At 46.5% G+C, this 15,866-nt stretch overlaps 1 protein-coding gene across 1 annotated transcript in view; it reads left to right on the plus strand.

The window, feature by feature from the left end:
• Nucleotides 1-15,866, plus strand: part of MRTFB (myocardin related transcription factor B) — a 314,132-nt gene that overhangs the window by 260,958 nt on the left and 37,308 nt on the right. The window contains exon 14 of the mRNA XM_069210422.1: nt 8,260-8,320. Within this exon, the coding sequence (XP_069066523.1) occupies nt 8,260-8,320 (61 nt within the window). The remainder of the gene's footprint in view (nt 1-8,259; nt 8,321-15,866) is intronic.

The raw sequence follows: 15,866 nt of genomic DNA on the forward strand, positions 1-15,866 counted from the left end.
CTCCAGTGGGAGCGTCCCATTCCTATCATCCAGATGCTCCGTAGTCCTTCTGGAGAAAAGATTTTAGGGCAGCTGCAGGTGAATTCGCACCTGCGAGAGTACCTGCGGGCTAGTCATGCCGCACCATGTGGTGTAGGTGTGACCCGGATACGGGAGTACTTCGATGGTCTGCGGATGCCTCGCCTTATGGAGGCCCAGTCGGGGGAGCTGGAGGGGGAGGTGTCCTTGGACGATCTGGTGGAGGCAGTGGGAGGAATGGCATCCGGGAAAGCGCCTGGTACTGACGGGCTACCAGTCGAATTTTACTGAACTTATCCCGCTGTGATTCTGCCGCGACTGTTGGAAATACTTCATGAGGCACGTGGTGAGGGCCTTCTTCCAGAGAATATGCGGGAAGCACTGACAGTCATGCTACCGAAACCTGGGAAGGCGGAGGACGACCTGGGCTCCTATAGACCGTTATCCATGCTAAACGTGGATGTTAAATTGTTGGCCAAGGTTTTGGCTGCTTGTTTGAGTCGAGTGGTGACACATTTGGTACAGAGTGATCAATGCAGATTTCTACCGGGGAGGTGGACTTATATGAACATACATCGCTTAACACACATAAGGGGTCATTCTGACCCTGGCGGTCATGGACCGCCAGGGCCAACGTCCGCGGAAGCACCGCCAACAGGCTGGCGGTGCTTCCTGGCCAATTCTGACCGCGGCGGCAGCGCCGCCATGGGGGTTCCGACCCCCTTCCCGCCATCCTGTTCCTGGCGGTTCTTACCGCCAGGAACAGGATGGCGGGAACGGGTGTCGTGGGGCCCCTGGGGGCCCCTGCATTGCCCATGCCACTGGCATGGGCAGTGCAGGGGCCCCCTAACAGGGCCCCTTAATGATTTTCAGTGTCTGCTTAGCAGACACTGAAAATCGCGACAGGTGCCACTGCACCCATCGCACCCCAGCAACTCCGGCGGCTCCATTCGGAGCCGGTTTCATCGTTGCTGGGTCTTTCCCGCTGGGCGGGCGGCCTTTTGGCGGTCGCCCGCCCGCCCAGCGGGAAAGTCAGAATGACCGCCGCGGTCATTTGACCGCGGTGCGGTCTTCTGGTGGGGGAACTTTGGCGGGCGGCCTCCGCCGCCCGCCGAAGTTGGAATGACCCCCATAATACACGAGACCCGCGACTCCACGTTTCCCGCAGCCCTGGTGGCTCTTGATATGGAGAAAGTGTTTGACACTTTATCCTGGGAATACTTATGGGAGGTGATGCGTAGGATGGGTATAGGCCCCGTCTCTCTATCCTGAGTGCGTCTCGTATATACGGCACCTCAGGCGAAAGTGCGTACGGGGGCGTTAGTGTTGGAGTCCTTTACTATCGAACGAGGCACACAGCAGGGGTGTCCCTTGTCACCACTGCTGTTCGCGTTGGCCATGGAGCCTCTGGCCATACAACTACGGTCTGGGCTGGATAGGTGGGGCATCCGTTTGGGAACAAGAACGCATATAATATCACTGTATGCTGATGATGCCCTGGTGTATGTCACAAACCCGGAGCGAGCGGTCCCCCTCTTGTTGGGTATGATGGACATCTGTGGGCAGGTATCGGGCCTCCAAATCAATCGGCCCAAAACTGTATTATTCCCGATGGCAGGGCTGTCGACGTTGGCGGCGCCAGAGCTACTCTGTTTGGGGCTGTCTTGGGAGACTGAGTCCTTTACATATTTAGGCGTTCGAGTGACGCAATCTCCACAACTGCAACTTACTCTAAACATGGGAACAGTACTGGAGGGCCTCCGCGCCTCTGTTCAATTCTAGACCTCTCTCCCATTATCGGTTATGGGTAGAATCGCACTTAGTAAAATTATTGTTCTTCCCCGGTGCCTGTATGTCATGCAGAATTCACTCTGTGAGCTTCCTTTCTCATTATTCCAGCAGCTGGATAGATTACTATTATCTCTGGTCTGGGCGGGCAAAAGATGCAGAGTTTGCATGGAAGTCCTGAAATTGGACCTGGCTAGTGGGGATCTGGGACTATATTACCTAGCGGGGTTACTAGAGTATGCAGTCCGATGGTGTGAGGACACTCCTAATTCGGTAAAGGATTTGTTAACTGGCTCGGTCTGTGTGGAGCGTTTCCCGCATATACTAATAAGGGGCTCTAGGGTTCCACAGGGTGCACCCTATTTGGTAGAACAGGTGTCGAGAGCTTGGGAGAGTGTGGTTGTGCTAGTTCTACGCAGGGCCCCGTACACGCGCCTGCTTCCGCTATGGTGGATCCGGCCATTTGTCAAGTCTGCTGAGCTGATGGATTTTGCAAAATGGCGCGCAGAGGGTTGTAATAATACGGGTGACCTATACCAAAATGGCACGTTTATTACAAGCGAAGAAGCAGAGTCCTTGTTTGGAGTGGGCCATGGGCAGTTCCTACAGTATGCAACCATTTTGAGGATGGCCAGAGAGATTTGGGCGACATTTCCGGAGGACCGTGCTGAATCCCACGTCCTTGTGACTCTACTTGACCCTGGAGGTGACCGCGGTCTCCTGTTCCAAACCTATAAAGCTGTCAAGGGTGATAGGCCAACTGGGATGCAGAGAAGCAGGGGGTACTGGGAAGCTGACCTGGGTGTAGCACTCATGGACGGGGAATGGAATAGAGCCTGTTCACTGGTGCAAGATGCGACTGGCAGTGCTCAATTTAAGTTGACGCACTTCTATTACTTGCATAGAGCATACCTGACACCTCAACGCCTGCATTGAATATCCCCGTCAAGACCTGACAGCTGTGGCTGTTGCGGCGCACCATCGGCTTCATTTGATTATATGGCATGGGTCTGTAGCTCTGTCCAGCCCTTTTGGCCTTCGGTAGTGGATGCACTCAGGGAGATCACGGCTGTGCGAGTGCAGGTAGCAATGAAACACTGTTTGCTGGGCCTACTCCCTGTCCCTAAGAAGGGTTGTAAGATGGCGTATAGTTTTGTTCAGCTGGGGCTTATCTTTGCGAAGAGTCTTATTGTGATCCGATGGGCTAGCCTGGTGGGGAATCATCAGAGCTGGGAGGTTTGGGGGGGGGCGGGGGGGGGGGGGGGCAGTCCAATCTCAACAACTGGCTTTTCAAGGCAGGCTCGCCCCAGGCTGTCATCTCTCACCTGCAGACTATGGCGGACCTCCTGATTTGCTGGGTTTCACTATAAATGTGCCAAAGTCACACCTGATTCCCTCGTAGACGCTTCCTTTCATCTGAGCTGATCTGGACACAGTGCAGTTTCAGGCTTATTCTCCCGAGCAGCGGTTCCAAGATATTCAAGCTATGATACCAATGTTTTAATGTCTATCCTGGATTTTGGTGAGATTGACTCTGAGGCTGCTGGGCCTCATGTCCTCCTGCATCCTTCTGGTGACATATGCTAGATGGCATATGCGGACTCTGCAATGGGACCTGACGTTCCAGTGGGCTCAGCATCAAGGGAATCTCTCAGACATGGTCCAGAACTCTGAGGGCACTGCGCGAGATCTGCATTGGTGGCTAACAAACCACGATTGACTCAGAGGCAGATCCCCCTCCCTTCCCCAACCAGTTCTGACAGTACTGACATATGGGTCACTCCTGGGATGTGGCGGCCATGTGGGAGAGACAGAGATCAAAGGTATCTGGTCTCTGGCGGAGTCCAGACTCCGCATCAATCTTTTGGAAATCCAGGCAATCAGACTATCATTAAAAGCATTTCTTCTCTTTCTCAAGGGGAAGGTAGTGCAGGTGTTCATTGACTACACTACAGCCATGTGGTACTGAAACAAGCAGGGTGGAGTGGGGTTGTGGACCATTTGTCAAGAGGCTCTGCGTATCTGGACGTGGCTGGAACAGCAGAGCACATCCTTGGTGGTTCACCATCTGGCATGCTCTCTGAAAGTTAGAGCAGACAAACTCAGCCGACAATACCTAGTTGATCACAAATGCCGTATCCAACTGGAGGTGGGAGAAGGTTGCTTTCAGCAGTGGGAAGAGCCTTAGTTAGATCTGGAGAACATGCAATGTCAACAGTTTTGCATGTTGGCATTTCCAAGGCAGCACTCACTCGGTGATGCTTTTTGTCTCGAGTGGAGCTCAGGCCTCCTGTATGCCTTTCCGCCCATACCACTTATGCCCAAAGTTCTCAAGAAGATCAAGAACGACTGGGCCAAAGTAATCCTTGTGGCTCTGGACTGGGCACAAAGAGTCTGGTATCCCAAGCTGTTGAGCATGGCCATCGATCCTCCGACCACACGGCCCCGTCGGGGAGATCTTATGTCAAAGCAGCAGGGATGGATCTAAACCCTATTCTGTCCTGCCTTCAGTCTCTGCCTTCTTGCATGAGATTGAGCGGCGGCAGTTGACAGCTTTTGACCTTCTACCCAAAGTCTGTACTGTAGTCTTGGCAGCCAGGCATTTCTCCACCGAAACGGTTTACACCTGCTGGCATGGTGCAGACAAGTCCGTTTACCCCCTTCCTTCCCATCTTTCTGAAGTTCTCTTGTTTATACTTTCTTTGGCCCAGCAGGTTTCTCCGCTGGGCACTGTTAAAGGTTACTTGTCTGCAATCTCTGCTTTTTTTAGGTTTCCTGGTCAACCTTCTTTGTTTAAATCCCATATTGTAAATAGATTCCTTAAAGGCCTTACTCATATGTTTCCTCCATTCCCATTCATTATGCCTCAATGGGACTTGAATTAGGTTTTGACATTCCTGATGTGTGCTCCTTTCGAGTCTTTCCACAATTGTCCTCTAAGGCTTCTCACCTTCAAAGCAGCCTTCCTTTTGACCATTACATATGCCCGAAGGGTGAGTGAGCTGCAGGCTTTGTCATCTAGGCCACCATATCTTTCTATCTATCCTTACAAAGTAATGCTTTGCACACAGGCCTCCTTTCTTCTGAAAGTAGTTACGCTCTTCCATCTAGGCCAATCCACCACCTTGCCTACTTTTTACACACCTCCACATCCTTCTAAGGAAGAGTAGAGACTCCACCGCCTGGGCCCAAAAAGAGCATTAGTGTTCTACCTTGATCGTACCAAAGAGTTCCGGGTGAATGATCAAATCTTTGTGGGTTATCTGAGTGCGAAGAAAGGTCGGGCAGTGCAGAAGAGAACCATCTCCAGATGGGTCGTACTCTGCATTAAAATGTGCTATGCATTGGCTAAAAAGCAACCCCCGGGGGCTTGCGTGCTCATTCTCCCAGAGCTAAAGCTGCAGCCACTGCGTTAGCACAGCAAGTTCTAGTCCTGGACATCTGTCAGGCGGCAATGTGTTAATCTCTGCACACTTTTGCCAAATAGTACTGCCTAGATAGGCAGGTCTGTAGGGATGGGCAATTTGCCTGTTCGGTCCTGCAGGACTTTCTGGTATGATCTTGGTTTGTAGACCCACCTCTGGGGATTGTATTGCTTGGGTATCTATCCTAAGGTAAGGATTCTTGAACTAGATGTCTCTATCAGATGGACAAATTACTTTATCTTTGGTAACGGCTGATCTGCTAGAGACAGTATCTAGTTGCATATTCCTTACCGACCCAACCATCATCCCCGTTCTGCAAACTGATTTCTAGGGACAGGGACTTCCCTTTCAGTGCCCTAGTTTTGACACAACAGTAGTCAGTGTTCTTCATGACACTGCTCTTCTGGTGTGGAAATTTGTGAAAAGAAACTGATGTCAGCGCGCCGGGGTGGCGCCTATATAGGACCCGTGACACTATATCTGGTGCATGCAACGTGGACGACAGACGCAGAGCTAATCAACACCACCTAGCGATGCCCAGGGGTACTGCTCGAGAAAAATCTTAAGATCCAGACTGACGCCAGTGGGAAATTCTAAGATCAGGAATCTTCAACTAGATATTTTCTCGACCAAATAAGGCATTGCAGAAGATAAGTAACTTGCCCACTAGTGATCCACTATGCCAACTCCTCTGCTTCATTTAATGATAATTGATATAATACGTGACATTTTGTCATTAGTTGTGTAACCTGTCCTTGAAGTACTGAAGATGAGCCTCAGAGGTCCAAATTACCTTCTGTCAGCACCATGTGCTCACCCTTGTAGTCGTCTATTTTATGTGTTGGATAAAATATGTAGAAAAATACAGTTACATATAATTTTGCATACCCTTGAAAAAAGTCTTTGGCAGGGCACTACTATTTCTGTCAGTGATCAAATACCTATTTGCGACCAATTGTATTTGGCTACTTGGGTAAAGGGAATATTTAGTACAGAGAAATATAGCAAGCATCTTCTTCTATGTCTAGAAATTTTATCAGCTGAGGTCCTCTAAGAACAGATAAATGGTGTTGAACTCAAGGATTTTACTTTTAGAGTATATGTGATTTTTTCTGTAATTTTAAATATTGATAAAGTTTTATTATAAAAAAAAAAGTCTTGCTTTACATTAAATTCATATACATTATCAGTACACTTCTTTCATGTTTTTTCATTTAAAAGTGTCACTTGGTGGGGGTCCCCGTCTGCCTAGCTGACTCGTTCTGCTCGATGCATTCAGTGCCGAATTCTGGGAAATCTGGAAGAGTTTTGAAAGCGCTGCGTGGAAGTTAGGGATTCATTTTGCATTCTGGACAGAGTTCTCAACTTCTTCAGGTGTACCCCCCATCAGTGCCTCTGGCATAACCAATAGGGCCTTTAGGTGGTCAGTTGCCCAACAGGCAAAGCCTTGCAGAAAAGGACCTTATGAAGTGACAAAATATGCCCCTGAAAGATTGCACTGTGAGGACAAGTGTGCACAACCCAATTAAATGAGATACTTTTATGTAACTATAAAGAATCACTCAAATCTTGCGAAAAGCCACGTACGGACAAGAAAAACATTAAGAAACAAAAGAATCCTTTTACTGAGACCACATCAATGGGGCATCAGATTAGTCGAGGGAAATATTTACCACCTTTAATGACAAGACCAACAGAGGTGCTTCAATAAACACCCACTTCGTGACCCAACCACACAGCAAAAAGATATGATTAGAGATTGATGAACAATAACCACAATTATGAATAATGAATGTGTGAAAAATGCAAAATATACATTGAGATCATAAATCAAAACAAAAAAATGCAGCATTGAGTAGGGTATTGAGCTTCACAACAAAAGAAATATCTTGATCAATAGAAACCTAAAAAAAAGATCAATAACATTGAAAAAATATACAGAGCGTATTGGGTTTTTTGAAGAAGCACTTTTGGGTTAAAGTGATGTCCTACAGATTACGCTGTACGCATAATTGATCCGGTGGGAAGTGTGTCTCTGCTATAGACCCAGGACTAGTGAGTAATAATGAACTCAGAGCATGCTAAGAGTGAGTGAACTGAACAAAATAACAAACGACAGCATGCACAAGAGCAGCGTCATTTGGTATATTTTTGTATGCGAGGGAATTGAGTGTGAACCACTCTATTTGCTAAAAATTATGCAGATTTGTTCAGTCCAAATTTTCTAGAACGTGAAATTAGGTAACTTTACAAATTTTATCAGTGTAATAAAAGTTTCACCAATAGCCAATAGTACTTTCTGATTCTCGCATTTTTATCCACTGAGTTTCCCTGCTGCAAAAGCATAACAACGCCCAGCTTTTCAGAGCTCAGCTGCCATCTTAAACACTTTAAAACAGAAGAGTCAGGACTACTTTAATTGGAAGACAAATGAATAATGGACATTTTGAAATATTAGTATTTTTTTCATGACATGGTCATTAAGTAAGGTTTCACTAATTTGATGCTGTTGTTAATTAGCACGTGTACACCACACAGTCTGAAATTATATGTAATTCATCGCATTTCATTAGCCTGTGTGATATTCCTAACATTTTCATTGCAGGCTGGAAGTCCCTTGTTCAAGGTATGAAAAATCTTCGTAACTCGAGCGGTTCTTTACTTAGTGAAAATAGCAATCCAGTCCAGGCAATGTCTCCTAAAGCCACGCCTCCTTAATTTATATTAGAATTGATTGCTCTTTACCTGTCAAAATTTATTCTTGTAACTTTTCATGTTTACCGTGTATTCTGCCTCAGATCAGTTACAATGTGTAAAGCAGGGGCTACGGTTATTCCCTATAAAAAATACTGAATACTGCAAAATGTGCTGTCCTCTAAGCCCTATTTTACTTTTGTTCTCACCTCTGTCTTTCCAAGGTATTGTACACTGGCTGTTTGCTGTATTGCCGTGAGCTGGCCTCATGGAAAATCCAGGTCTGCTTTTAATGAACAGGAGTTATTCACAGTGTTTGCATTTTCTGTCATAGGCCTCCAATGCCCACAGTCAACAGATGGACGACCTGTTTGATATTCTCATTAAGAGCGGGGGTAAGTATGAAAATATTTAGATAGAGCATAATGCAGATGGTTAATATAACTTTGCTTTTTTCGTTTGTGTTAGTAAAAAAAAAAGTTCTCTGACTGGGGATTATAAAGTGGCAGAGACTACTGTACATCTGGGATTTGCATGCTGACAGCTCAGTGGTGTGTTGTTACCTTTAAAAGCTGATTTGGCGGCTGCAGTCAAGAAGAGTTATTGGCCCGTCACCTTTGGGACCCCGTTGGAAAATGGTTTGGCATCGCCTTTGGGACTCCTTTGGAATATGGTTTGGCTCAAGCAACTGTCCTTCGGATGTGTGATACACAGAAAACACTGCCTCATAGTGAAAATTCATAATCTAGATTGTAAATGCAGCAAAATATGCAACATAACACTACGACACAGTGCCGAGTTGACAAATAGACGTATAAAACCATTTATATGAAGACCATCTAGGCAGACTCATTTACTGGGTAGTTTTCTACAACATGGCCGATTTTACCGAGTCACATATGCAATGTTTTTTTGTGTGTTGTCTGGCACAGTATGTGAAAGTTGTGAATGCATGTATTTTGCATAAGACATCGGGAGGGGGGAGAGGGGGGGAGATTCGGCTTGAAACCAGATTTGAGTGTTGTTGCAGATTTGTAAAAATAATCCTGCGAAAATAGTTGGATTAAAAGTGGAATTGATGAATTTTCGTTTGCATTTTATTTGTTGGAAAAACACATTTTCAATAATGTAACAATTATTGTGTAATGTAGAACCACAGAACATTCCTTTAGATGTACTTAACTGATTTTCAGGGAAAGCACACATAAATTGAACTTGAAAGATCTCAGAAGTGCATCAGTGAATATTTAGAGTTCGGCAGAAACTCTTTTTATCCATCAAAAACTGCTGGTGGATTTCCCTTATGCTTAATTTAGAGTGTATGTATATAAATATATATATCAAAAACGAAGTTGTCCTCATGTGAAAGCGCACTCCCAACAGGTTATATAAACGGGAAGAAAAAGCAAAGCCAACAACTCACAGTGAATTCTTTAAGCAGTTTCATTATTCCAGGCCTTAAGTTATAAAATCATCTCTGGACCCGTGTTTCTAGGTCAATCCTTTCTTCAGCAGAGAAAAATATAAAAGTGTTTCACCCTCGTAGGTGCAGCCAGTGCTGGAAGTGTTCCAGGCATTTCTTTCTTTCTGAAAAGACCGGCATGGCTTCAGCTTGTCTAATTACAGGCACCTGATTAGTCTCTTTGAATACCAGTCCGCCCCAGTGGGCCTCTCAAGTGAGCAGTGCATGCTGGTTGTGGTGGTCCTGCAATTTTTTCATTTTGCCCCAAGTGGGTTGCTGGAGCCAAACGAAATAATGAACCAAAGTGCAAAACCTTTGTAGGCGAATCCAAAGTAAAATTGTCAGATTTGCTGTGAATATCCCAACCTGACTGCTCTTATGTGACAATCCATTTTTAGTCACACAGACCTGCTACGATGTGCAGTGGTGCTGCTTTCCCGACTGGACAGGCCGGTTAAATATCAAAAACGAAGTTGTCCTCATGTGAAAGCGCACTCCCAACAGGTTATATAAACGGGAAGAAAAAGAAAAGCCAACAACTCACAGTGAATTCTTTAAGCAGTTTCATTATTCCAGGCCTTAAGTTATAAAATCATCTCTGGACACGTGTTTCAAGGTCAATCCTTTCTTCAGCAGAGAAAAATATAAAAGTGTTTCACCCTCGTAGGTGCAGCCAGTGCTGGAAGTGTTCCAGGCATTTCTTTCTTTCTGAAAAGACCGGCATGGCTTCAGCTTGTCTAATTACAGGCACCTGATTAGTCTCTTTGAATACCAGTCCGCCCCAGTGGGCCTCTCAAGTGAGCAGTGCATGCTGGTTGTGGTGGACCTGCAATTTTTTCATTTTGCCCCAAGTGGGTTGCTGGAGCCAAAGGAAATAATGACCCAAAGTGCAAAACCTTTGTAGGCGAATCCAAAGTAAAATTGTCAGATTTGCTGTGAATATCCCAACCTGACTGCTCTTATGTGACAATCCATTTTTAGTCACATTTCTCTGCTGAAGAAAGGATTGACCTTGAAACACGTGTCCAGAGATGATTTTATAACTTAAGGCCTGGAATAATGAAACTGCTTAAAGAATTCACTGTTGGGAGTGCGCTTTCACATGAGGACAACTTCGTTTTTGATAATTAACTGGCCTGTCCAGCCGGGAAGGCAGCACCACTGCACATCGTAGCAGGTCTGTGTGACTAAAAATGGATTGTCACATAAGAGCAATCAGGTTGGGTTAGTCACAGCAAATCTGACAATTTTACTTTGGATTCGCCTACAAAGGTTTTGCACTAGGGTTCATTATTTCGTTTGGCTCCACCAACCCACTTGGGGCAAAATGAAAAAATTGCAGGACCACCACAACCAGCATGCACTGTTCACTTGAGAGGCCCACTGGGGCGGACTAGTATTTAAAGAGACTAATCAGGTGCCTGTAATTAGACAAGCTGAAGCCATGCCGGTCTTTTCAGTAAGAATGAGATGCCTGGAACACTTCCAGCACTGGCTGCACCTACGAGGGTGAAACACTTTTATATTTTTCTCTGCTGAAGAAAGGATTGACCTTGAAACACGTGTCCAGAGATGATTTTATAACTTAAGGCCTGGAATAAGGAAACTGCTTAAAGAATTCACTGAGAGTTGCTGGCTTTGCTTTTTCTTCCCGTTTATATAACCTGTTGGGAGTGCGCTTTCACATGAGGACAACTTCGTTTTTGATAAATATATATATATATATATTTATTAGGGGTGGGTGAAAAATTCCGCTTCGTCTGCGGAGTTTGTAGAAGTTCGCCCAAAGTGGAACACAAAGCTCCGGCAAAACTCCAACAACCACAATGTGCCATAGTTATTTCTTGGGCACGGCGAGCAAGAATTTGCATCCTCTATTGTGATTTTTCGGCACTAGAATGTCTGCTGGCAAGATTTCTAAACATGGGCGGTCGCAACCAGGAAACTGCTGCTCGAATATAAAATCTCATCAAATGTCAGAAAGAATCAGCACCCTCTGCCATGCCGTGTGGTGTTGTTCGCAGTGATTTTACAGTGTAGAACAAGCTCCTGGCTTCACACACAAGCAGCTGAAAGTGCCCACATTCCGCCCGCTCGTGGAACTTCACAGAATCTTGTGGAGTTTTTACGTAACTCCACGGAATTTCAGAGAGCAAAACTCTGCGAATTCTGCCCGGGGAGACTCGCCCCCACACTCTAAACAGAGCCAAGGGGATATCTGCTAATTTTAGGGTAATGCCTTGCCTCCGCCTAACTTTAAATAACTCCCTAAATGTTTTGTGTTTGAACAGCACAAACAACCTTCAAGCATTTTCGCATTTTGCTCCGTAGTTGACCGTGATTGATTTCTTAAGTTGTTTTTTTTTTTTTAATGGAAGGCTCACATGTCGGTGTTTTTAAAAGTGATGTGCAAGATAATGTATGCATGTTAGTTTTTTGTCTTCCATTAAATATAGGGTGTCCAAGCAGAACAAGATAGTGCCTTGTGACGTCAGTTTCTTAAACAGAATTCAGTTAGCACTTTTGCTGAAGTTAAACGAAATGTCCCAGAAATTCCTTTCTGGACTCGATTTTTAATTCAGAGAAAGCCCTGTTTTCTTAGCTGCCCCCCAGGTAAAGATAGTAAAAACAAGCATTTGCAATCCAATGTTTCTTGCGTTTGCTCGACTTACAGCTATTAGCATTGTAAATTCTTAACTGGACTTTTCTTGCCACATAAATTGAAAATGAAAAGGAAAATAGTTAACATAAGCAATCTGATTCAAAGTGCCACAGCCACCATCGATAAGCGTGAGCACGATGGGGAGACACAAAAGGAAATAGAAGTTTGCTCGCAGTCAAACATATCGGCAATCGTGCAATTACCCATGTAACAAGGTCGATGTCCAAAGTGGTAAAAAAAACTGCCTCAAGGAGGGACAAACGTAAAGCATTTACACTGATAATAAAGGATTTTTGAAAGGCAAACCGATGAACAAGTGATAGTAATGAGCGTGCCATGGGCCTGGTTGAAAGCCCACATACAACACGTCGGAAAAGCAGCGCAAAAAAACCACCCAAAAGGAGGAAAAGAAGAAAAAGAAGACACCCAGAGAAGTCTCCAAGAAAACCAGCGGTGGATTCCTGAAGAAAGAAGACCTGTGGAGAGAGGGGACCAAGTACAAGAGTCACAGTGGAGTCCAGGAGGAGTAGGAGGTACTACCCACCCAGCTGTGGATGTAGGATTTGGTCGACAGCTCTGAAGAACAAGTCAGCACTGCAGCCCAGGAGCCGGAGAAGAGTTCCAGATGGATGCAGAAGGTGTCCCACGCCGGAAGGAAGATTGCAGTTGGGTGTCGGTGCAAGATTTCCACCAACAAGCCTTGGCAAAGGCAAACTTGCGGTTAGTAGAAAAGAGGTGCTGCCGGGGACCAGCAAGGCCCAGGAGGACTCAACCCAGGATGAGGAGTCATAGGGGACCCTCAGCGTTGCAGAGAGTCCACTGGAGCAGAGGCAGCACCCACAGGAGTCACACAGGACGGGGACACAGGAGTCGCAGAAGGAGCCCATGCAGCACTACAGAAGTGGATCACGTGCCGCAGGAGGACCACGCATGAGGCTGGGATTTGCAGGACAGAGTGCTGGGGGCTGGAGCTGCATGTAGCCAGAAGATTCATTGGAGGAGATGCAAACAAGCCTCGGCAGCTGCAAGAGATGCTGTGCACAGGGGTACTGTCCTGTGTGGGAAGGCAAAGGATTACCTCCACCAAAGTTTGACAGATGGCAGAGAGGACCAAGAGGACTACTCCGAACTACCACCGTGATGCAAGATGCACGCAGCTCAGCAGGAGAGGGGATCCACGCAGCCGGTCATCGCTTGTTGTAGGTGCCCGCAGTTGCAGGGAAGTGACTCCTTCACTCCAAAGGAACAAAGGAGATTCTTTCTTCTTCGTGTGCAGGCTGAAGAGTTGCATTCTTCTGAGGATGCACGGCGAGGAACTTGTTGCAAAGCTGGCAGGAGCCCTGGAAACAATGTTGCTGAAAAGTCCTTTCTTCTTGGAAGTGGCTTGTCAGGTCCTTGAGGTTCTAGTAGCAGTTCCGGAGGCCAGAAGTCGAAGTAAGGGTTGCAGAGAAGTCCTGCTGGAATCTTGCATTCCGAATCTAAGGAACCCACTCAAGAGAGAGACCCTAAATAGCCCCGAAAGGGCGATTGGTCACCTAAAAAGGTAAACACCTATCAGGAGGAGGCTCTGACATCACCTGCCTGGCCTGGCCCCTCAGATTCTCCCAGAGTTCCCTTCCAACCTTAAAATCAAGATGGCAGAACTCGGGGACCCTCTGGTGGAGCTCTGGGTACCACCCCTGGGGTGGTGATGAACAGGGGAGTGGTTGCTCCCCTTTCCATTGTGCAGCTTTGCTCCAGAGCAGGAACTGGGAGTCCCTGGACCGGTGTGGACTGGTTTATGCACAGAGGGCACAAAATATTCCTCTCAAAGCAAACCAGTGGCTTGCGGAGGCTACCCCATCCCAAGCCAGTCACACCTATTTCCAAAGGGGAAGAGTGTTACCTTCTTCTCCCGAACGTAGGGGCCAGTTGTAGGTATATTCCAATTTGCGACTTGCAAATTGCGAGTCAGAGCGACTCGCAATTTGCGAGTCGCAAATTGGAATGTAGGAAGGTGTCCCTGACACCATCTGCGTTTCGCAAGCGGGTAGCAAAGGCCCACTTCATTAATATTAATGAGGTGGGTCGCAATTTGCGACCCCCTTGAGACTTTGGGCACTCACATGGATGGCATGGTGGCCTGCTGGAGACAGCAGACCACCATGTCTGTGACTGCTTTTAAATAAAGCAGTCTTTTTTTTTTTTTGTAATGCAGCCCATTTTCTTTAAAGGAAAACGAGATGCATTACAAAACTAAAAAATGAAACGTTTTCATTTAATATTTTCAGAAGTCCTATGGACCACTGCCTGCTCTGAATTTTTTTTTGCAGTTCCATTCACAAAGGGGAAGGGGTCCCCTGGGGACCCCTTCCCTTTTGCGAATGGGTTACCACCCATTTCAAATGGGTGCAAACTGCGATTGCTTTGCGACCGCGTTCGCGGTCACAAAGCAATCAGGCATTGCACTGCGACTTGCAATTAGGAAGGGGACTCCCTTTCCTAATTGCGACTCGCAAACCAGTTTTGCGATTCGGTAACCAGGTTACCGAATCGCAAAAGGGGTTTTGTGCATTGCAAAGTGCAGTTTGCACGTCGCAAACAACGAAATTCGCTGTTTGCGACGTGCAAACTGTTTGCTACATCTGGCCCGTAATCCTTTGTTCTGCCTCCCTGGGCTTCATCAGATCAAGCAGCAGGAGGGCATAAACCTGTCTGAGGGGTGGCAGCAGCTAGGCTGCCCGGAAAACACTGTAAGACTGGTGGTAGCAACGCTGGGGGTCCTTTAAGGAGCCCCTAGAGTGCATGGAATCATACTTCCAATACTTGCAACAGTATTGGGGTATGATTCCGACATGTTTGTTACCAAACATGCCCAGGTTTGGAGTTACCATTATGTAGCTGGACATAGGTAGTCACCTATGTCCAGTACACATAAAAAATGGCATCCCCGCACTTACGAAGCCCAGTAAGATGGGGCTGGAGTTTGTGGGGCCACCTTTGCTAGTGCAGGGGTGACCTCACACACAGGTACCTGCACCCTGCCCTCCGGGTTGAGAGGGTCTACCATAGGGGTGACCTATAGTGACCTGGTGTAGTGACCTGTAGTGAATACGGGTGCATGCATCCGTTTCACACAGGCTGCAATGGCAGGCCTGCAGAACCTTTTGCATGGGCTCCCTATGGGTGGCAGAATAACTGCTGCAGCCCATAGGGGTCCCCTGGAACCCCAATGCCCGGGGTACCTATGTACCTTATATTAGGGACTTACATAGGGGGACAAGTATGCCAATTGTGGGAAGAAAAGGGTACAATTTAGAGGAGACAGCAAAACTACTGGGGTCCTGGTTAGCAGGACCCCAGTAGACATAGTCAAACATACTGACAACAGGCAGAAATTTGGGGTAACCATGCCAAGAAATAGTGCACTTTCCTACAGTGTCGAAGCAGGGATATACTAAGGGATAATGAAATTATGAAAATCTGCAGTCGCCGTGTTTTTTTCGTTATCATTGTTTTGCTGCTTTTTACAGATAAGCCACCATCTGCTGAATAGTTTGCAGACTCCAACGAAAAATGCATTTAGCTCAAATTTAACAAAAGTTACAAGTAACTACTGGTGTAGCTCAGTGGCCTTCCATTTCCACAGATTAACAGGTCGCCTTACTACTGCTCTTTCTGGTGGCTCAGTGAAGTAATGCTTCCACTTCTGGGATATGTGCTTGTCTTTATGATCACAAGTTCAAATTCCAGAGGGTCACATTCAGCCTTTCATACTTCCAAGGTCGATATAATGAATACCATTGACTTGGGTAACAATAAACATCTGTTATTCAAT

Source organism: Pleurodeles waltl, chromosome 10, assembly GCF_031143425.1.
Source record: "Pleurodeles waltl isolate 20211129_DDA chromosome 10, aPleWal1.hap1.20221129, whole genome shotgun sequence".
Classification (NCBI taxonomy): Eukaryota; Metazoa; Chordata; class Amphibia; order Caudata; family Salamandridae; genus Pleurodeles; species Pleurodeles waltl.